Here is a 24500-nt window from a genome sequence, read left to right on the forward strand (position 1 = left end):
ATATATATATATATATATATATTGTCTTGCCGATTTTGGCATACCCTCATTTTTATTTTTTATGTTAAAAAGAAATTAGATATATCTTGTTTGGGATTAGATTTACAAGTTGTCGATTCCATTATATGAGCAGTCTGATCAGATCTGCCTATATGCTTTTGTGGGCAGTCTGATCAGACCTGCCGATATGCATACATGTTGCTTGTTATGGCTGAATCAGTTATGTTTTTATGTTTTGATGCAAACAGCATGTTGCTGATAAATTTTTTTTAGATATTATCAAATCTGATTATGTATTTGATGACTGTCATCAGATTTGACTATGTATTTCTGATGACTATCATCAAATCTGAGTTATGCTATTATGTTGATCATATTTGAATATGTGTTGTATTTAAGGTTAGATAACAGATCTGAATATGTTGTACTTGAGGACTGTATGTCGATTTAACTACAAGTTATTTTGGTTGACTGTTATTTGAATCTGATTATGTGATTTTAATAACTGTTTTCATATTTGATGACATGTATTTGGACTGTCATCAAATCTGTGAACTGTAAGTAGAATTGATTATATGACATTGTATGGTGTGTTATCATATCCAAATTCCAGTTATTTTGCTAACTGTGATTAGACTTGATTTCAAGTCATTATGGGGACTGAGATCAGTTTTGATTAAACATCACTTTGTGGACTGTTATCATATATGATTTCAAGTTGTCATGTTAGTTGTGATCAAATCAGATTTCATATTCCATGTGTTTTTGTTGCTGTGATAAGACCTAGTAACTGTTTTCAGACCTGAACTTATGTGGTTATATTAACTGTTATCAGACTTGTATATACTTGTTTAATTGACTATTAGCAAATCTGATTACTTGATAAAGTTACAGACTGTTTAGGCTGAATAGATATGGGTTTTTGTAAGTTGTTATGGGCAGCAAAGTGTTGCACAAATGTGCAGCAATAACTCGCTGTTCACAGCATGTTGCTGCGCATATCTCTGCAACAGCAACATACTGCCGACAGCATGTTGATGCTCATATACGAGCAGTGACAGCATGTTAGCATGTTGATGCTCATATTAATGACTGTTGGGGACCCCAACGACTATATTGGTGGCACCCAATGGTCCCAATTACATAAAAATTTAAAAAAGAAAAAGAATGCAAAAAAATGAAAAAGAAAAAAAACTAAGAAAAAATAAATGGTGAAGTAAAATTACCAAAATACCCCTATTATCGGATATTTTGATATAAATACGTAAAGAATATATATATATATATATATATATATATATATTGTAATACCCGTGAATTTTATCAATTAAATAAACTTGAAATTTATGTCCTTGAACTAGTGCAAGGATTTTTTGTGTTATTCGTATTTGGATATCGGATATTTTGTTTGGATCTTAGATATCAGATCACTAAATTTGATATTTAATAATAGATTGCGGTCAAATGGATCGGATCTCTGGTATTGGATCCTAAATATCATGATCAAATTTGATATTGGATCCAAGACGAATGGAGTGGATCCACGAAGTTTAAATCAGTTTTTGAATAAGAAAATTTCTATATCGGATTTATAACACCTTATGGGGATTCATAATAATCTATGCAACGTTCGGATCCACAATATTGTATTTGGATCCTGGACATCAGAGATTTAAATATGACGATGATCCAATCAGAATTTTTATATTTGGATTCAATATAGTGGTTTAGATCCATGTATGGTAATTCGGATCCATAGTGTGAAGAAAATTTTGGATCCTTATATTCGTATTTCTTAAGTAGGTTTTATGAGTACGATGGATCTTGGACCCATAATAAGTGGTTGAGATCCATGATAGTGTATTTGGGTCCAAAGAAATCTAGTTAGAGTTTATATTTAAAAAAAATTAAAGATTAATACCTTAAAAATCTAAAAGGTGATCCGGATCCGGATAGGCCCAAGTGTGGACCCATTGAGGATTTGGGTCGCGGGTCACGGGTGTGGCCAAACCAAACCCGTACCCAATGGAGCGTTAAAAGGTAAGAACAAAAAGAAAACCTAAAAAAAGATCCAGATCTGCAGATGGATCCGGATCGGCCCAAAACACTGACCCAATTACAAGTGGGTCGCGGTCGAACCCAAACCGCACCCGCTGTTACGTTAAGTAAAAAAAACTTGGACCCAGGTCGGATTCGGATCTGACCCGGACCCGACAACCCGTTAGGGTTAAAACTTGCAGGGGTGAGGGTTTCTTTTAAGCCCTCTTCCTCGCGCCGCCTTCTCTCTTCCTCCCTCTGGTGAAAAGGGAAACCCCTTTGGGGTTTCCTGATCCGTGCCCTCCCGCACCCTTAAAATCACGCAAGGGTGAGGGGAGGCCCTCACCCCTACGCTCCCCCTCTCCTCTCTCTCGTCCTCCTCCCCAATCTCGACGTGTGATCGAGTCCGACGCGACGACCGCCGACCCTCCTCCCAAGTACACCCTTTTGTTGCTTCTCTTTCTTCTTTTCTCCTTTTTCATCTCTCTCTCTCTCTCTCTCTCTCTCTCTCTCTCTCTCCAATCTCGACGTGTGATCGAGTCTGACGCGACGACCACCGACCCTCCTCCCAAGTACACCCTTTTGTTGCTTCTCTTTCTTCTTTTCTCCTTTTTCATATCTCTCTCTCTCTCTCTCTCTCTCTCTCTCTCTCTCTCTCTCTGACCTTCGGCGGGACGCCGATGACCCCTTTTTCCTTATTCCCCCACTGACACCGTCGCCACCACCTGAACCTGTCGGCAACCCGAGTCGTTGTCCTCTACATCCTCCCTGCAACTTTTCCCCTTTGCGAGCTTCGGTGACATCGACGCCACCTTCGCTTCCTCTTTTTCTTGGCAGTACCACCCGACAACGACTCTCCTCTCGTTCCCTTCCGTTCTCGCACCCATCGGTGAGCAGGAGTTCGGCTGCACCCAGAATCACGGCAGAACAAGAGAGGAAATCATCAAACAAGGTAGGTTTTTAATGTACCTTTCGCATATGTATTAATTTACCAATATGGATTGGATTTGTCGCGAATCCCAAATCAAAATTTGGGATTTAGGTTTGCCGAAAATCCCAAATCTTCGATTTGGGGATTTGGGTTTTCTGTTAGTAGGATTTCACTGTGACTTTTGCATATGTACCGGTTTCAGGCATGCAATGCTTTGTCGTAAAACCCATCAATAATAATTAGGGATTTTCGGTTCAGAGGTAGGTTTTACCATGTTCTTGTATACGTTGTTTTTCTTTTTTTTTTGTACGATAGGCATGTCCAACTAGAGTTGAAATGATCAGGGGGATTAATAATCTGATTCAAAATATTTCTTTTGCCCATATAACTAAGGTGCGGTTGTTCCTGACCCTGCATTGAATTCATTGCCATGATCCAAGTTATTTTGTTTGTTTGTTTGTTTTATGATTATCTCTTGATTTTGGTTGTAGTGAGATTGGTCCGTGTGATCTCTAGTAGAAATTCCTGATACATTTGTGGTTTCGGAATAAATGTAATTTGTTTAGGGACATACGATTTGCATAAATGCCTAGGAAAAGATATGTAAAGGGGGTTTTTGGGAGCGGTAACTGTAGGGTTCCTATTATTTCTGTAGGGTATTGTGTTTTAAACCATGCAATATGTTACCTCACGACCATGGGTGTGAACTTAAGTTATTCAAACCTCTGATCTGTGTATGTGAGCTGGGGATATTCTGAAGTAATTTTTATTTCCAGATACACATAATTTGAATATAATCTGAATGTATGTTCTCTGATCTGCTTGCTTTGTTTTAAGGTTTATTCCACCCTGCTAGCATTTTGGTCTTTAGAAATACGATCAGATCTCCAATTGTGGTGTGTGCGTGGGATGTACCCTAGAGCCCATTCAAAATCTGATATGCTTAGTCCAACCTAGAAATTTCACTGACAATCTCAGACCTGTGCATTAAGTTCTGGACTTCAGGTTAGCATGTCACCTGTTATGAAATTGTAGTGAGTATTTGATGAAATTGGGGCTGGGAATTGCTAAATAAAGTTGTAATTTAATTTATTAATTCTGCAAAGTACGTTGGTTAGGAAATTATATTAATTCCTTTTTCAGATTTCAACATACATTTGATTTAATAGTTTTAAAGGGGTGTTTTCTTTTAACTGATAGGTCTGAACTGACAAGGTACCCTTGTATATGCAGACCCTCATTTGAGTCATTATAATAGAGGGTCTAAACTCTGTGTATTAATATCCTAGTCCTTCAAAAAGTTCCTGAATGTTAATTCCTGTAAGAAGGAACACTTCTGTTTTACTTGTAAACGGGCATTTGAGATGTCCATTATGTGAAAATAAGACTCATTTGTTTAGTGTTGGGAGTTGGAATGCATTGTATTTTATGTCAAATGGTATTACACACACTCAGTTGGTGATATATTTTGGTGCACACATTACTGTGCACCCACAGAAGTATGTATTCTTTGATATGTTCTGTTGCACATACTGAAATAATTAAATATGTGCTTCCCATTGATGTTATGACTATACACACACCCACATACTGCGCATGGGTGCCGACCCCTTCCTCAGGGAGCTAATCCCTAGTGCAGTATAGCAGAAGACCAGAGAGTCGACCTTGGCACAACATGAGTCGGTTTTTTGTTGCCTGTGTTTGGGAATTATGCTTATAGCTGAAAATGGGTGATATTACACATTTGTGAAAAACTGTGTTTTTAAACCTTTATTGCCATTAAGAATTGTGATTCGCTATGAAATTTAGTATGGCATTCTGCTAGTAGTTGGACATATGTGATGCTAAGTATTTGTGAAACACTTTATTTTAATCTTGATTGATAGTATGAATTGAAACCGGATATAGAAAAGGGTGTATGTGCAACTTGCTTTGGAAATATGTAATGAAATCTGCGGCCAATCAAGTCTGCCAATGACTGCATTTATGCACCAATATCCCTGTACCTTGGCAATGCAATCTATCTCAATCTATGTCACAGGGATTCGGCTAGCAGGGTGACGCACCCGCGTCGACGCGACTCGATGCAGGAGCGGGTGCGGGTGCGGCACCGGGTGCAGTCAAGCCGATCCTGGGTGCGTTGACCGCACCCAGGATCATTTAGGTCTATTTTTTTTCTGGATTTTTTTAAAAAAAAAAAAAATCCCTATGAAATGGGCTGCGGATTTTTTTTTTTTTTTAAAATTGCTAACAGCTGCTGCTGCTGCTGCCTTTTCAAAATCCTTCTTTTTCGTAAAGGATTTTCTCTCTCCATAATAAATGATAATGATGGTGGTAGCCTTTCTCTCTCCATAATAAATGATAATGATGGTGGTAGCCTTGCTAATCCTTCTTTTTTGTAAAGGATTTTCTCTCTCCATAATAAACGATAATATGATGGTGGTAGCCTTGCTGGCTATTAGCATTCACTGTTCTCCTGACGAACTGTTCTCCTGACGAGATGGGTGTGCTATCTTCAATGTCGACGCGGGTGCGGGTGCGGGTGCGGGTGCGGGTGCGGGTGCGGGTGCGGGTGCTAGTTGGTTATGTTTTTATGGGACAGAGTGTATAACGTAATCAAAGGTCCAAAATCTGGCGTATAAAATGCACCAGTAAGAGCCCTCAAAAGGGTCCCAACTAATCGTGGCCATTTACTAAAGGCCCTGAACATGCCCAAAGCAAGATGATAGAAGTCAGAACCAGTGAAATGATGGGCCGGTAGTTGGGATACTCCATTTGGTTGTGCCACTGTTTTAGAGTCTAATCCCTCCAAACAAACGCTTACATATTTTTACATTTCCTACGTCTTCAACGATATATATATATTTACATTTTTTCCCCTGCCGCACCCCTGCACCCGGGTTTTTTGGAAGTGTCGAATCCCCGCACCCGCGCCCGCACCCATGTGACATAGATCTCAATGGGTGTTAGCATTTCATTCATGCTTGGTAACTGTTAAACTAAGTAATTATGATTTCCTGCCAAAATAAGATCTAACCAAACCTGTAACTTAAGTAAACTATGGTGATGACTCGGGAACACGACTTATGTCGTGATAAGAAAAAGCACATGATTGGCCAAGCTTGGTGCATGAGGGTTCCCCAGGGCGCCCCTCGAGTTTATAAAGTAAATACAAAAGTAAATTGAATTATAATAATTCTTGCCTGACTGGTTTAAAGGTACTGGGGCACTCGTGTTTGATGGTATAAAAGTATCAGAGCACTCTAGGTGAGTTTGCATAATTTAATGGTTAAAATTTTGGTTACATACCGATTTAAGGTATAAATGATTGGAGATTTACTCCTAAGGTGGTATGATTCAAAATTTTGGAGAACTATGGTGTCTTTGAGTACTGGGTTCAAATCAGGGAAAACCCTGACACATCGGGAAATAAAAATTAATAAGAGAGCAACCCACTCAGATTCGGGCTTACCTTGGAGAGGGTAGGTGGTACAAAACTCCGAAGACATGTGTTTCTTGCTTCGAGCGGCAATGGCTCGTTGGTCCCCAGTTCTCGGAGTTAGGAGACCCGGACTACCAAATTTGTCCTAAGCGGTAGCTCCGCGTTCTTCTGCAGAAGTTAGGGATGCATCATGTTTGTGTTGTACCTTTGGGAGGTTCTCTCGGTTATTGTTAAATTATGTATATATAAATATATATATACATATTTCTTTTTTTTCTCCAAATACTCGATAGGGGTATTTTGGTAAATCCCCATGTAATCCTTCCCCATTTTCTTTTCTCTCCTTTTTTACTTTTTATTTTTCTTTTTTTCTTTTTTTCTTTTTTTCTTTTTTTCTTTTTTGTTTTGCAAATTGTAAGACTACAAGGGGCCCCACTCATCTTGTCGTTGGGGCTCCCAACGACTAGATGGGAGCCCCCTTGTGGTCCCTCCTCTTTGGTCTCGTCCTCTATAAATAGAGGAGGCTTTCTCTTGTATTAGTAAGGGTTTTTTACCCTCTTCTTTCTTTCTTAAATAATATCAAACTTATGACTTTTAGTCATTTTTCCCTTTAATGGGTTTTTGTATACACTTTTAGTGTTTGTGTTCCTGGCTCTTGAGATCACTCTTCAAGAGTGGTTTGCTTTATTGGTGCTTCTGCCATTTTTCATTACATGGTATCAGAGCAAGGTTGGTGATCGGGCTTCTCTTCTTTTTGGTGTCTTGGGATGTGTGCCTCTCAAGCTTTTGAAGAAAGGAAGACTATTCAGTACCTATGGAGCGTGAATCTAAAGTAGAGCTCTCTTTTAAGCTCAATGGATCCAATTACCTTATGTGGGCCTCTGCTATGGAAAATCATCTAAGAGGTAAGAAACTTTGGGGTTTTGTTATGGGAACTACTCCTGAACCCTCTCTTGTTCTCACTAAAATTGAAAGTGGAATTGAAAAAGCTTTAGATGGCGATGAGCGCATCAAAGCTATCAATGACCATCAATCCAAAGTTGAGGATTGGGAAAGTAACCATGCCAAAATTTTGGCATGGTTTATGAACAATGTGGACCTTAAAAATTGTGCCAACATTGCTAAATTTAGAAGAGCCAATGAGGCATGGTTCTTTCTTAAGGATATGTATACCCAAAAGGATCTAGTTAGACAATTTTTTTGTCAAGTTCTACTAGACAAGCGGATATGAGTGTTCGTGATTACTTTAGTTCTTTAACCCCTCTTTGGGATGAGCTTGTTCTTCTTGAGCCCAAATGGGTGGCTCCGGAAGATATTGAGTTCAGAAGAGAACAAATTGAAAAGGAGCATTTTTTCCAATTCCTTCATGGTCTTCGGCCGGAATTTGAACAAGTTAGGGCATTCCTTCTCCATAGAAGTAAAGCCTTACCCATTGAAGACGTGTTTGCCGAAGTATGCCAAGAAGAAACTCGCCTTGGCATAAGTATTAAGAACGATGAAGTTTTGGCTGTTACTAGGCCCGGATCAAATGTAAAAGCATATAGACCTCCCCACTTGAACAAAAATAATGGATATAGAAAGGGAGTGATTTGTCACTATTGTAATGAACCGGGACATATCAAGCCGGTTTGCCCAAAGCTTAAGGGAAAAGTGGTCGTGGTTGGAAAAAATTCTCCAAAGAAGGAAGAAGAAAGTGTCAAAGAAGGAGATATCAAATAAACTCTTAATCATATCTCCGAAGTTCTCCAACAACTTCTCAAGACTTCTTCATCTTCAACATCAGGAGCCGCCATCGCCCATTCTTCATCACCTCCATGTATGTGGATACTAGACTCTGGTGCTTCTTTTCATATGACATCTCATAAAAACTCTCTTTCTAATGTTTCTTCTGAACCCATATCTTCTTATGTTTCAACGGCCGATGGGACATCTTTAAAAATTGAAAGTATTGGAACACTTGATTTTAAAACTTCTCAAAACTTTTTCGTTCCTAAAGAGTCGCTCCAAAAATTAATCTAAATCTTTTTTTTGTTTCCCAAATCACCGATCATGGATGTCAAGTCTCTTTCTCACCTAAAGATTGCACCGTGCAGGATCTCCAGTCAGGGAAGCTGATTGGGCAAGGCCATAGAAGGGGTGATCTTTATTTTATGGACTTTTTTACTCTTCCATCGAAGTCATTTTGTAATCTTATAAAGGACAAAAGCATTGGAATTTGGCATGAGAGACTTGGTCATCCAAATTTTGTAAAGATGTCTCTTTTTCCTTTTTGAACAATACTTGTAAAGACAAACACATGACTTGTAAAGATTGCATTTTTGGGAAATCTAAAGCTATTCCATTTCCTCAAAGAAATTATGTCACCACTTGGCCTTTTGAACTTGTTCATTCCGATGTATGGGGATCTTCCCCTACTTTATCCAAAGGAGGATTTTCGTACTATGTGGTCTTTATTGATGACTTCACTCAATTTACATGGATTTACTTCTTAAGTCGCAAATCCGAAGTTTTCTCCTTCTTTAAAGAATTTCATGCAATGGTTAAAAATCAATTTTTAGGAAATCTATCCATTCTTAGATCCTATTCGGGAGGCGAATATATGTCCAATGAATTTCAAATCTATTTGAAAGAAAATGGTATTTGCCATCAACGTTTTTGTTCAAACACTCCGCAACAAAATAGTCTTGCGGAAAGAAAGCATAGACACGTAATAGAAACCACAAGAACTTTATTAATTTCAAAAAACATTCCAAAATCCTTTTGGGCCCAAGCGGTTCTAACCTCAACATATCTTATCAATAGAACCCCTTCATCTTCTTTGAAAAAACTTACTCCATTTGAAAAACTTTACAATATGTCTCCCGATTATAAAAGACTAAGAATTTTCGGATGTAAATGCTTTGTTCTAACTCACAAAAATGATAAACTTTCTTCAAGGGCAATTGAATGTATTTTCTTAGGATATGGCGAAAAACAAAAAGGCTATCGATGTTTTGACATATTAAAAACAAACTTTATATCTCAAAAAATGTCACATTTTTAGAAGAAGAAAATGGCTTTTCGCATAAACCAAATGAAAATATTGATTACTCCTTTTATTTGACTTGTTACCTCAAGAAAAGGTCATAGATGATCATGTTGAATCTAGTGAAACTCTCGTAGAGGATCATTTTGAACCTCCAAATGATGACCAAAATTTAGAAGAAAATATATCAAGGCAAACAGAAGGAAGGAATGAAAGTAATCCTCCTTGTGCCCTTGAAAAATTCTTTCAAAATGAGTCGATTGAAGAATCCTCTCAAAGAAGATCAAATCGTATTTCTAAAATACCAAATAGATTTGTATCTTATGATTCTTTTTCTCCAAATTTTTAAGCATGTCTGCTAGCCCTTCACTCATTTCATGAACCGTCTCATTATAATGATGCTAAACAATATGCTCATTGGAATGAAGCAACGGAACTGGAACTTAATGCACTTAAAATGGCACAAACTTGGGAAATCATTGATCCACCCAATGGCAAGAAACTCATTGGATATAGAAGGGTCTTTAAAGTAAAAACTAAGAGTGATGTCTCTTTAGAAAGATATAAGGCTAGGTTAGTAGCCAAAGGGTATGCTCAAGAATATGGGGTGGATTATGATGAAACTTTTGTCCCAGTTGCTCGAATGACTAGTGTTCGAGTTCTTATTGCAATAGCCTTTATTAAAAAATGGTCAATTTTTCAACTTGATGTTAAAAATGCATTTTTAAATGGAAGTTTGAGTGAAGAAGTTTATATGGAACCACCTCCGAGTATGAATTTAAATGGTAAAATTTTAAAATTAAAAAAGGCCTTATATGGACTTAAGCAAGCTCCTAAAGCTTGGTATGACAAGTTTAGTAATGTATTAATCAATTTGGGATTTACTTCTTATTATACTGACACTGCTCTTTTTGTTAAGAAAACAGGTGATTTCATTGTTATTCTACTATTGTATGTTGATGATATGATCATCACTGGAAGTAACAAAAAGGGGTAGTGAAGTTTATGTTAAAGGAAACTTTTGATATGTCTGACCTTGGATTCTTGAGATATTTTTTAGGAATTGAAGTGGCTTACTCCTCTCGAGGATACATTCTATCTCAAATGAAATTAGCAGCAGACATTTGTACCAAGTCAGGAGTATCTGATGAAAAGAAACTTGAGACTCCTGAAGTTATCAATGCAAAACTGAGACTTGAGGATGGTGTTCTACTTGAGGATCCAACCCCCTATCGTCAATTAATTGGATCTCTCACCTATTTATCCATCACCCGTCCAGATATAGCTCATGCGGTTCATGCTGCAAGCCAGTTTCAGCATGCACCTACTTCAGTTCATATGGCGGCCGTGATGCGAATTGTGCGATACATCAAAAATATCATCTCCAAAGAGTTTTTCTTATCCTCTTCCTCATCTCTTGAATTAACTACTTTTACTGATGCTGACTGGGAAGGAAATCCCAATGATCGTATCTCAACTACTGGTCTTTGCATTTTTTTAGGTGAATCTCTCATTTCGTGGAGATGCAAGCAGCAGCAAAAGGTCTCACTATCATCCATTGAAGCTGAATATCGGGTCATGGCAATGACAACTATGAAAATCGTATGGCTTAGAAGCCTCCTTGGTGACATGGGCGTCCTTATTTCCTCTCCCACCAAGCACTGCTGTGATAACAAAAGTGTGATCTACATTGCAAGCAATCATATTTTTCACGAGCGGACAAATCATATCGAAATGGATTTTCATTATGTTCGAGACGAATATCTCAGAGAAACTATCACATTACCATACGTTACTTTAGAATATCAACTGACTGACTTCTTCACCAAAGCGCTCCCAACTCCACGATTTATGTTTCTTCTTAGCAAACTTTCGGTCTTCTCCCCGTAAAGTTTGAGGGAGCGTGTTAAATTATATATATATATATATATATATATATATATATATATATATATATATATACATACATATTTCCTTTTTTTGTTTTTCTTTTTCTCCAAATACCTGATAGGGGTATTTTGGTAAATCCTCATGTAATCCTTCCCCTTTTTCTTTTCTCTCCTTTTTTACTTTTTCTTTTTCTTTCTTTTTTTTTTGTTTTGCATATTGCAAGACTACAAGGGGCCTCACTCATCTTGTCGGTGGGGCCCCAACGGTCATATTTATGACTGTTGGGGCTCCCAACGACTAGATGGGAGCCCTCTTATGGTCCCTCCTCTTTGGTTTCCTCCTCTATAAATAGAGGAGGCTTTCTCTTGTATTAGTAAGGGTTTTTTACCCTCTTCTTTCTTTCTTCAATAATATTCAACTTATGACTTTTAGTCATTTTTTCCTTTAGTGGGTTTTTGTATACACTTTTAGTGTTTGTGTTCTTGGCTCTTGAGATCACTCTTCAAGAGTGGTTTGCTTTATTAGTGCTTCCGCCCTTTTTCATTACAGGTTACTGACCGCTCCTTTAGGATTACAGTTTCAGTTAGAATGTTTGGGTTAATAAAACATCAATGCATAATAAACCCTCGAATGTTTTCTTCTATTACGGTTGCCTTGGCCCGTGTGTACCCGCGGGATAATTAAAGAAAAACACTAACTAAAAAGATCTTGTGTGCAGCAGTTGAGCAGGGAGTTGGCAGGTTTGCTCTTTAACATGTTAATAGTTACTTTTGGCATGTGATTATTTAAATTAGCATAAAATAAATTCAGTATATTTGTTAGTTTGATTTGAGTCTGTTATTGTTCACATATGTTAGTTAGATTCTTAGAATTTGTTGTTATCGTACTTCAGATCATGTTATTTAATTTGCGTTTTCACCTGTCAGGAATTACCTTAGTATGAAATAAATCATTTATTCCTATGATTGTTGAATTGTTCATGTTAGTGTTCATATATACTAGTTAGAAACTTAAATTGGCAAGGCGTAGTAGTTTAGTCATGCTCAGATTCTCATGGCATGCTTAGTGTCATGTCTTATTGCCAGTAGTTAAACAAATCCCTTGCATATTTGTTACTTAGTATGTGTTATTAAAAACGCGCCTCAAGGCGCAAAAAGCGTGCCTCGCCTCAAGGCGAGGGCCTTTGTGCCTTGAGACGCAACATAAAAGCATAAATACCCTAAGGCGTACGCCTCATACGCTTTGAGGCGTACGCCTCAGAGCGAGGCGTACACGCCTCAAACCCTCATTCACTGTTCATCTCTCTACTTTCTAAGATCTCCCTCGTCTCTCACTCAGACCCTCTCTCGTCTCTCAACAACGCTATATCTCATGTGCTATTAGTGATAGAATTGTTGAATCTCAAAACCCACTTGTTAATTTTCCCATCCTCTCATTGTTTGTAACAATCAGAACCTATGTCACATGGGTGCGGGCGCGGGTGCGGGTTCGGGTGCGGGGATTCGGCACTTCCAAAAAAACCGGGTGCGGGGGTGCGGCAGGGGCAAAAATGTAAATATATATATATATATAAAGGGGGTCAGCAGCTGACAGACAGCTGCTGCGGCTGACAGACAGCTGCTGCGGCTGACAGCAGCTGTCAGCAGCTGCTGTCAGCAGACTGCTGCAGCTGTTCTCACAGTTGCTGCTGCTGTCAGCAGCTGACAGACAGCTGCTGTCAGCATTACTTTTTTTTTAAAAAATTTCGCAGCCCATTTGGGCAATTTTTTTTTTTAAAAAATAAATCCAAAACAAGAATGGACCAAAATGATCCTGGGTGCGGTCAATGCACCCAGGATAGGGTTGACCGCACCCGGTGCCGCACCCGCGTCGAGTCGCGTCGACGCGGGTGCGGCACCCTGCTAGCCGAATCCCTGTGACATAGATCAGAACCCAAGTGGAGCAGCACCGGCGCACAGATTACTGCTTTCTCTCACTAAACGAATAGCCAAAATTGAAGCGGATAAAAAGCAGAAGTGGGGTTTACGGGCTCATGTTAATTTGTTTACCAGCATATTGGTAATCTCAGAGAGAGAGAGAGAGAACCTGGAAAGCTGGAACACAACTCCTCGTTTTTCCTCTTTCATTGGAGGTCTTTGGCACGTTCGAGTTGCTTCTTCACACTCATATACTGTGGGACATGGGGACGACCCGAACCGATCCGACGCAATTTTAATTAGAGTCTATGCCACCCAACGACCTAACCCTAACCCATCGACGAGAGGGGATCAGGTCAGAATGTGCTCACGATATTCCGTCAAAGCACTTCTGGATGTCGTTGATCTCAAGATGGACAACATCCAATACTTGTACCAATGAGATGCCCGTCACTTGGATGGACCTCACTATTTTTCATCTGAATCCGAATTCCACTAGGTCAGTTCCGATTAAGTCGAACCTAGATCTGACCCGTTGACATCCTTACATTTCGTTGTTTTATTACTGTAGGAATAAGTCATTGCATGAGGCTGTTTGCAAAGTGAGAAGCTAGAATCTAAGAATGTACGTGAAGTGTGAAGCATTTAAGAAAAGTAATGGAAATTCAGTAGTGATAGAAAATAAATGTAAGGAATGCATAAAATGCAGTTAAAGCCTTTATTATTTTAAAACTTGTTTTTAAAAAAATCATTGCATGCATAGATTTAATGTAATTTCCCACATCAGGAGAATCCATTTTTATATTAGGAAAACAATATTTTCACTTTTTAAGAAGCTTGATTTGCATAAAGTTTTCAAAGTGGGATATGCTGAGTTTCCTCTTATAAAGTGAGTTTTTAATCATTGTAAGAAGTAACTATAATTTATGTACAATTAATATTTTTTTTTTCGAGGCTTACGCTTTGCGCCTCGAGGCTTACGCCTCGCCTCAGATTTTGGTGGAGCGCCTCGCTACGCCTCAACGCTTTTCACAACACTGTTTAGTATATTTGTCAAATTCACAGTATTTTCCTACTTAGACTGACTGCAGTCTAATTCCAATTATCTTACTGTTTTTCAGGTAAAGAGTAGGGTACAATGAGCGACTACGGGATGGGGTGTTGATCGAGATATTGATTTATTGTGTTCTCGGAACGACAAATAATAATTTTTTTAATTATTGTTATTCATGTTATTCAAAACTCTGATTTCATCATTTATTTGAAATAAAATGAATGTTATTATTTCGATCATTTATGTAATGTGCATGAATGCTTAACCCAATAAAGTGAATTGTTTCCGTTGTCATGAAAAAAAAAACTTCAAAAAATTGGGTTATATATATATATATATATATATTTTAACAAACCGCGTGTTCGTCATGTTGAGAACACGGTGTTTGACACAATAAACATGGTATCTGACATGCTCGACACACTAAAAAAATATGCTTATAAATATGCATTTTTTTAATTTTAATGGATAATATATATTATTATATATAATTATATAAATATATATAATATATGTATGGCCGTATCCCCAAATCCTAATTTCTGAAAATTGTCGTATTGTATCAAGCAAATCTGCATTGGATTACCTGCATCCGCATCCATGTGACATAAGCCTTAAGTAAACCAAATGCTTGATGGTAAACTGAAACTTACACCATTTTTTTATATATCCAATTCAAGAAAATAAAACCACAATCCAGAAGCTCCTCCTTTCAAAAAGTTATAAGAATAACAAATGTGATGGTTAGATGAATCAGTATTTGCTCAAAAGTACACAATAGCTACACAACATGAAATAGCAGGACAAAAGCAAAAGGAAATTTTCATTCAAAACCCAAGCAAAGCAGAAATAGAAAAGGGGGTAGCTCCATCAATGCTTACAAGTTCGTTTGACATGAAACATAATCCTGCAAAAGTGCAGATTTTAATGCATCAGTAAATCCTACATATAGATCCATAAAAAACACATATAAAAAGGAAATAAGCTATCCATAAAAATACCATTCATCGGGAAAATAGTTTCCTCTCAGTTTTGGACTTCCCAAAATTATACAATATGCAAAATACAAACATGATCATTATCACTAACAGCAATATCCTATGTATATTCCCTATCTCCATGCCTCCACAAGAGCAAGGAGAATTTATATTACATTTTCCACATCTTAACTCATCAAAACTCGAAACATATGTCATATAGATGCAGCCATAGGATATGAAGTATGTATACTTGTGTTGTGTATAATTACCCATTAAGAATGCCACATATAGAGAAAGTTGTATAACATAATAAAAAATTAAATCATGATACAGCTGCAAAATAATTGCCACACCACAAATCCAAGAATATATATGGTTTTTTATTGCTTTATACAGTTGCCGTTACAAAATAGCACAGTTTACTGCATCAAAGACTCAGAATAATAAAACACCAGCAAACATTTTTCTGCATTCCTTAGTTCTAGAATGACATGAAAATCAGACCCTGTTCATTTGAATCAACGGAGGAACGTGCGACTCCATTTGTGGCCATTGATCCACACTATCAAGAATCCAAAGTTTTCTCACCATGGTTGTTAACGTTCCTGGACCTACTCATCTCTATTATGAACATTGTAAAAAATAGAGGGTTTTCTGAAAGGACAAAGCATATTGAGATTAATTGCCAAGAATGCTTCACTGAAACAAATTCTTTTCTTTATGTAGCTTTTTTGGAGTAGATCAATGTTTTCCTTAAAAATCTCATCTGAAAATCACAGTTTCATACTCGTCTCCAGATTCTCAATGGTTTTTCACATGCCATGTAGAGTTTGAAAGAAGGTGTGAAGCTGCTCGTCATGATCCTTTTATTTTGGTTTATCCTTGTTATCGAAGAGAACATTTTAGTCACTAATTTTTATTATCAGAGAGTACTTTAAACATATTATTTGACATTTAGGCCCATTTTTATGTTTTATTTTTTATGATGTAATATGTTGCATATGTAATATGTTAATGTATGTCCTTTAAAAGAATGATGAGAATACAAGTTCTGCAGCTTCTGGTTTGCCAAACCTCTAGTGCTCGCATTATCTTCCTCTCTTCTATGCAACAATTTCCTCTGCAGATGCATCCTATTTGCTTGGGAATCTTGATCATATGAAGTATGAAGGTCTTTTCATAAATCAGTAGTATTAGAAAACCCCATTATTTGAGTCAAAACTTCATATGATAGGGTAGAATGAATTCACTCTATGACTCCATCATGTTTTATGGCACAGTTTTTCTAAGTAGCACTGGGTTTCAGTGTTGTTTTCATTATTGCATCTGTATTTTGCACCTCGTTGTAGATAAATTTAGAAGGTGACAATGTCCCATCGAAATGACCAGATTGCTTTATATACTGAATATAGGGAGCAACAACTCCTCTCCACACCATAAAAGTTATTATTGGCCAACTTCACTCTAACTTTAGGAAAAGGAATGGTTGAACACAAGGGATCCATTGGAAGCAAAGATAAGGAACAGATTTTCAGAGAATAAAGAGAAAAGAATGATTAATCATGATAGACAGATCAATCAGCCAAAAAATTCTGCTAACATCAGCAGTGGCATATCCATCAAAACTCATAATGTCAGCAAGATTGCTGATGTTAGACCAGAATCAAATGAAAAGAGAAACAAGGAAATTAGAGGAGAGAGGAGAAGAAGAAGATAAAAGAAAAACTATGATTAAGGAGAATAGATAAAAAACAGGAAAAACAGTTTAAAGAACAAAAATAGGAAGAGATGCAGAAACATGGTGGTAAACAGCAACAGCACAACAATAGCACATGAATTAGCAAATACAAGTAAAAAAACAATAAATAGGATATAAGAAATATTATATCAAAGGAAACTCAAGTAGCACAGAATATTAGAAATAAGAAAAAAAGGAGGGTGAAAGTGAAGGATGAAAGACAAGCTAACATGCCCAAAAGAAAGAAATAGCTAAACAATAAAAGGGAGAAAACTTTTCAAAGAAGAAACAAGGTAAAACAAATTATACAGAACATAGTAAATAATAGGATTGAACTGATGCAATCATGAGCTCTAATACCCTGAAAATCAGGCTTGTCCATGTGAATCAGTGGAGAAAGGTTCTACCACAGCCACGACCCCTGATTCTCTCACAAGTGAAGGGTGGTATTTTAGGATACTATTAATATGTATAACAATTAGCCTAACTGAGCATTATAATAATAAAGATTACATGGAATTTACAATACAAGCCATTATTCATGCATAGACATCTCATCCAATTACAGAGTTTACAAATTTTCCATAGCTCACCCAAACCAAGCCCACCAAATTGCCCCTGCTCTGAACCAAGATTGAAATGATAAAAATGCTCTTCCACCTAACATCAACCAACTTCTTTTCACACCTTAACCAGGCAATGAAAGGATGAAGGAGATCAAGTTGCTATGGTTATAAGCAAAACTCAACGATGGAAGTCAATTGAACAGATATTTGATATTTTTGAATTAGTAGCAGTGGCAGAAATGGTGGTGGTAGTAATTTCAGTGCATGGCAAGAGGTAGAAGGACCTTGCTCCTATACGAAAGATGTGCCAATGAGTTATGAGCTACTCAACTACAGCAGATTATCGTAAATTGGAACACAATAAAACGCCAGCATCAAATGCAGTTCTTTTTCCTCATCCGCAAATGATGACTGCCATGCGGTTATAAAATTTACTAGTCCTATACAACTATGTGCAGTGTTGACAAGAAACAAGTACACAGACCTAGATAATTCCTGCATCAGCAAATATGAATGAACAGACTACCATAATCAAGAAGCATGGCACCAAGGAAGGAGCTGTTAAATTGTAATCCATAAGACAATGTATTTTCTAATATATATTTTATATGTATAAAAGAAGATACATATACATATATATTTCATATATATGTACATGTATCCATCTACTTATATATATAATATATACTTCTTTCTTGTATTAGCTGTAGGGGTATTTTAGTGATTTTATGCATATTCATGTCGTTGAATATGATTGTAATTCTTCTTTTTAATTTTTCTTATTTTTGTAACTTTTCCTTTTTTGTTTTATCTTTTTTTATGTAATATTTCTGTACACAGTCAGTAGCAGACTGTGTACACTATCCAACAGTCAGCCACTGACTGTTGTACACAGTTAAGAATAAGAGACGTTGGGCTGACTCCCATCGGCTCTAATTAGAGCTGTTGGGAATCAGCCCAACAGCTCTTATGAGTTGCTAAGCTTATTGTAGAAGGGAGCAGCCACCTGTGTAGAGAGAGAGAGGAAGAGAGAGAGAGAGTCGGCTGCACAGAAAACTAATCACGTTAATACTTAGATTAGGGCTTCTCTCTATATTAAATAGAGAGAGGCTAAAAAGAAAAATTACATCTAAGTCCTTATGAGAACAAAATTTCAAAAGACCTCTCATATAAAAGAACTTAAACTAAAAACCACCTATTCTCAACACTCCTCCTCAAGCTGGAGCATAGATATCAATCATGCTCAGCTTGTCACAACATTTTGAGAAATTTGGCCTAGCAAGAGGCTTTGTAAACATATCTGCAACTTGGTCTTCCGACTTTAGGTATTGGGTAGTGATATGACCAGCTTGAATCATATCTCTTACATAGTGGCAATCAACCTCAATGTGCTTTGTTGTCAAATGAAAGACAGGATTGTTTGCTATATATGTTGCCGCTTTGTTATCGCACATCATGGTCATTGGAGATGAAACCTTCACCTGGAGATCATGAATAACAGTGCGAACCCACATCAATTCAGCAGTTGTTTGCGCCATAGCCCGATATTCTGATTCTGCACTCGAGCTGAAAACCACATTTTGTTTCTTACTTCTCCATGAAATCAAGTTGTCTCCCAAAAACACACAGAATCTTGTGGTAGATTTTCTATCTACTACAGATCCAGCATAGTCAGCATCAGAATAGGCTACTATCTCCAGAGTTCCACCTTTCCTGAACAATAACCCCTTTCCAGGAGAGGATTTTAGATATCTGAGAATCATTATGGCTGCATTCCAGTGTACCTCAGTTGGTTTGTCCATAAACTGACTAACTTTGCTTACTGCTAAAGCAATATCCGGCCTGGTCACAGTTACATATAATAGCTTCCCTACTAGGGAGGGATAGCTTTTGCTATCAGTTTTGACCCTTCTTCAAACAACTGAACTTTATGGTCCATGGGAATATTTGTTGGTTTAGCTCCCAACATGCCTGTTTCCTTTAATAAGTCAAGAACATACTTCCGTTGAGACAAAACCATCCCTTCACGGCTCCTAGCAACTTCTATACCCAGAAAATACCTGAGTGACCCAAGGTCTTTTGTAACAAAGTGTTTTTGAAGATGAGCCTTTGTGGCTTCAATAGCTTTCACATCATCTCCTGTAAGAATGATGCCATCCACATATACCACCATAACAACTATGCCAGAGCTAGTTTTCTTTATAATAGTGTATGATCTGTTGCTGGTCTATTAAAGCCAAAGCTTGACATCACTTCAAACAACTTTTGAAACCATGCACGAGGACTTTGTTTCAAGCCATAAATCGCCTTTCTCAATCTACACACCTTCTGACACTCCCCCTCAACCTCAAATCCTGGAGGTTGTTGCATGTAAACGGTCTTAGATAGATCCCCATATAGAAATGCATTTTTCACATCTAATTGGCACAAGCTCTAACCATGCTGAACAGCTACTGAGAGAACAAGACGGATGGTACACATCTGTGCAACAGGAGAAAAAGTTTCAAATAAGTCAATACCATATGTCTGAGTATACCCTTTCGCTACTAATCTGGCCTTGTACCTTTCAATAGAACCATCAGATTTGTACTTTATTGTATATACCCATTTACATCCAACAATGTCAACATCTGCTGGGGAATCAACTAGATCCCAGGTATGCTGAGATACTAAAGCATTCATTTCTTCTTGCATAGCCAGCTTCCAGCTTTATCAAGTTCTGCCTGTTGATAGTTCAGAGGAATAGTTTCAGCAGATAAGGCTGAAATAAACGACTTCATCTGATGTCCAATTCTGGCATGGGAGACAAAATAAGATATGGGATATAAGGTACATTGTCGTGTCCCCTTTCGTAGAGCAATAGGCCTGTTATCATCATCCTGAAGATCACTATTGTCAGTAGAACTTACCTCAGGAGAAGAAGAAGATGAAGGCTCTTGCGGAGGTGGAGCTCTACGCACAATTACCAGTGGAGGATTATTAAATCTGGAAAAGGATGAAGTTTGGTTCGGTAACGAGGGCACAAATTCCAAAGGAAAAGGAGGTATAGGTAATGGAAAAGACTCAGCTGGATCAACCTGCAGCGGGGAACCAGAAATAGAGTAATATGGAGAGGATTCCAAGAAAGATACATCCGCACTGACATACTCTCGGCGAGAAATAGGATCATAACATCGATAGCCCTTTTGATTTTTTGGATAACCTATAAATATGCATTTTGTAGCTTAAGCGACTAATTTATCACGGTCAGGGCCAAGTTTGTGTACAAAACAAACACATCCAAATATTTTTGGTGAGAAAGAAAAAATGTAATAGGGAGGATATAGAAATATTTCCCTGACCAACGACCGGGGAGGAACTCCCATCGGCTAATGAGACTCCTCGATGAGCATTAATATCCTTTATATCTGAGAAAACAAGTGAATTTCCACACAAATGTCTGGATGCACCAGAGTCAATAATCCACTTACTGTCAGTCGGATGAAGATGATTTCCGGTTGAATAGGCAACACCAGCTACAGGAGGAGTGGAAATAGAACTCAAAGGACGAAGAGCTATCAACTCATCATATTCAGCATGACTGAGGGTGATACTACGGTCACTTGCAGAGATATTCTCTTGTACGTTTGTTGTCTCGATAGTAGTAACATTAGCTTTAGGAGTATATGACTTTGATGAAGAAGAGGTTGGCCGACCATGCTTATCCCAGCAACGATCTTCTAAATGTTCAGATTTTCCACAGAATGTACATTGAAGCTTTCCTCTGCCTCCCATACCACTTCCACGTCCTCGTCCTCTGACATTCTGAGTATTTCCACGCCCATAACCAGATGAGACAACAAGAGCAGATGACTGAGTCACAGGCTGAGATTGTGGCAGAGAGATCACAAGTCTACTCAGACGATTGTATGCATCAGCAAGAGTGGGAACATCTAATCCAGTCAACATTTGAACTTTTGCAACAGAAAAATCTGAAGAAAGACCTGTAAGAAAACGAGCAACCATGGTTTGTTCTTAATGATCCTTTTGCTTCGAGCAACAAAGAGGTATGTGAGCATTAAGTCTTTCAAACGCAGCTTTGACAGAGGCATAGTATTGGGCCAAGGTCTGATCTCCCTGCTGCAAATTATAAATCTCATGTTGTACTTGCAGGATACGACTCACATTAGTTTCTTGTGAGTATGTATCACGAAGATTGTCCCACATCAATTTGGTTGTATTATAGTAGATCAATACATCTGCAATATGGGGTTCGACACTATTCATGATCCATGATATAACTATGTCATTATCTTCATCCCAAGTAACATATTTTCTCAATTTTTCAGGGGGTTCATCTTCCAACAGAATATGTTTTCGACGATGTCCAGATACCGACATCATAAAAGTTCTGGACCACCTGGCATAGTTGGTTTCATTCAACCTTACGGAAGAGCCGTACGAGAAGGGGTTGGCAAAAACCTTATACTCCCCAATCTATTCCATTTTAGAATCACATTTCGAATTTTCATCCATACTGCTCACTTGAACAGCAAGTATTCAAGTAGAATTTTCCAACACTGTAAGGAATCAGCCCTGCTGTTTCAAAAAAAAAACAGCCCACAACCAGCAGGGAATCACTCCTGTTGCTTTCACGATAGAGGGATAGCTTAAACTAACACAGCACGAAACAAAACTCGACACAGCAGGGAGTCACGACCATTGCTGCACCCAAACACACCACGACCAACGATAATATTCAGTTGCAACACAGATGATCACAACAACTGTTGCTCCCCGAAAATATAAGGCATAACGGCCAATAAGTCTTTAGAAGACAATTAAATAGATCAATCATATCTCGATCACACGCAGCAAACACAGGAAATAAATTTCAGAATCACGGCAGGCACGCAATCAGCACAGAAAAATGAAAATCACGGCTGGCACGTAGTCAGCACAGAAAACATGACAATCACGGCTGGCACGCAGTCAGCACAGAAAACATGACAATCACGGCTGACACGCAGCAACACAGAAACTTACTGCGTGACCCAAACAGTAGGAACAGCCAACAGCTCACGGCTGGCATGCAGCAGCACAGAAACTTGCTGCGTGACCCAAACAGCAGGAACAGCCAACAGCACGTCAATCACGGTAGGCACGCAACAGCAGGAACTCGTCAATCTCCAGGAAATCACGACAGGAGATCACGAAAAAAAAAACTCCCACGAAGAGAAAAAAAAAACTTCAGATTCAAAAAAAATGGTTACGGCTCCAGGAAATCACGACAGGAGCTCCATCCTTAGATCTGACGACAGATCTGGGTAACATCCCAGATTTGTTATCAGATCTTCCACAATAGTGCAACAGCAAACCTGATTTCACGCAGTCTGGGGTTTTTTTTCTCTCGTTGGTGAAGATCAATCCTCTCGTGATCACGCTCCCGAGATCGAGGGCTCTGATACCATGTAGAAGGGAGCAGCCACCTGTGTAGAGAGAGAGAGAGAGTCGGCTGCACAGAAAACTAATCACGTTAATACTTAGATTAGGGCTTCTCTCTATATTAAATAAAGAGAGGCTAAAAGGAAAAATTACATCTAAGTCCTTATGAGAACAAAATTTCAAAAGACCTCTAATATAAAAGAACTTAAACTAAAAACCACCTATTCTCAACACTTATAAATAAGGGTTGTAAGCCCATTGTAAAGTAGTGTAATACATACAGGAGTTTTGTCTCTTACATTTATAAAAATAGTGCATTTAAATGCTATTTTACTGCACTTCTTTTCTTTTGTGGTGTAAAGCATTTGAATGCTATTTTATGCTATCATTTGATGTATCAAGTTACTTCAAAACTTGATTGTTTGCAAGGATCTTTCACATGGTATCACAGACATTGGGAATTATTTAAGAAGAAAGGTGATTGTAGAAGAAGATTGTGCGCCTCGAAAGGCATGCACCTACCTTTCTCTTGATCCTTGACTTGGAGACTCCTTGCAATATATATCTAAAGAATCATATCACATCAAGTAAGCTCTAAAGACTCGCTTGTGGTAAGATCGTGTGCCTTGAAAGGCATACACTTACCTTTCTCTTGATCCTCAACTTGGAGATTCCTTGCAATATATATAGAAAGAATCATACCACATCAAGTAAGCTCTAAAGACTCGCTTGTGGTAAGATCATATTCACTCTATATTTCTTCTCAAAATGGTGGAAAAAGACTCTCACTTCTCTCTTGGGTTCAAACTTAATGACTCAAATTATCATGTTTGGGCCGGTAATATGGAAGCCCATATCAAGGGTAAAAGGAGGCTCAATACCGGAACCGAAATCAATGATTACCTTGGTATAAAGAGGAGAAATAAAGATTTTTGAAGGTGAAGAGAGAATCAAAGTGCTTGAAGACTATCGTAAGAAACATGAGAAATGGGAGATGAGAAATTGTAAAATCCTATCATGGATCTTCTCATCCGTTGAAACAAAAATCAATGCCAACATTATCAAAATCAAAAAGGCCTCTCAAGCATGGCAATATCTTGAAAAAATGTACACTTCAAGAGACTTGTCTCACAAGTACTATCTTCAAAAAAAGGGTTTTGACCCTCCAACAAGGCGAAATGATTATTAGAGAGTATTTCGCGGAGTTGTCCTCTATTTGGGATGAGTTTGTCATGCTTGAGCCCAAATGGAATGGTGAAGCCATTGAGCTTAGGCATAAACAATTAGAAGAAGATCATTTTTTAACTTTTTAAATGGGCTTAGACCTGAATTTGAACAAATATGATCATCTCTTCTATCCGCCTTTACTTCCCCTTCTCTTGAGGATGTAATTACTAAATTAAGTGGGAAAGAGACTCGTATGGGCATAAGCAAAAATAACCCAAGTGTTCTTGCAACACCTTCCAACCAAAAAGAAGGTGAAGGTGTTAATGTCGT

The 24500-nt window shown here is 38.0% G+C and overlaps 1 protein-coding gene across 1 annotated transcript in view; it reads right to left on the minus strand.

The window, feature by feature from the left end:
• LOC149822367 (uncharacterized) overlaps nucleotides 1-24500 on the minus strand; it is a 115478-nt gene that overhangs the window by 23654 nt on the left and 67324 nt on the right. The window contains exon 5 of the mRNA XM_089981077.1: nucleotides 15177-15202. Coding sequence (XP_089837203.1) covers nucleotides 15177-15202 — 26 coding nt within the window. The remainder of the gene's footprint in view (nucleotides 1-15176; nucleotides 15203-24500) is intronic.

Source organism: Nuphar pumila, chromosome 11, assembly GCF_984573655.1.
Source record: "Nuphar pumila chromosome 11, dmNupPumi1.hap1.1, whole genome shotgun sequence".
NCBI classification, from domain to species: domain Eukaryota; kingdom Viridiplantae; phylum Streptophyta; class Magnoliopsida; order Nymphaeales; family Nymphaeaceae; genus Nuphar; species Nuphar pumila.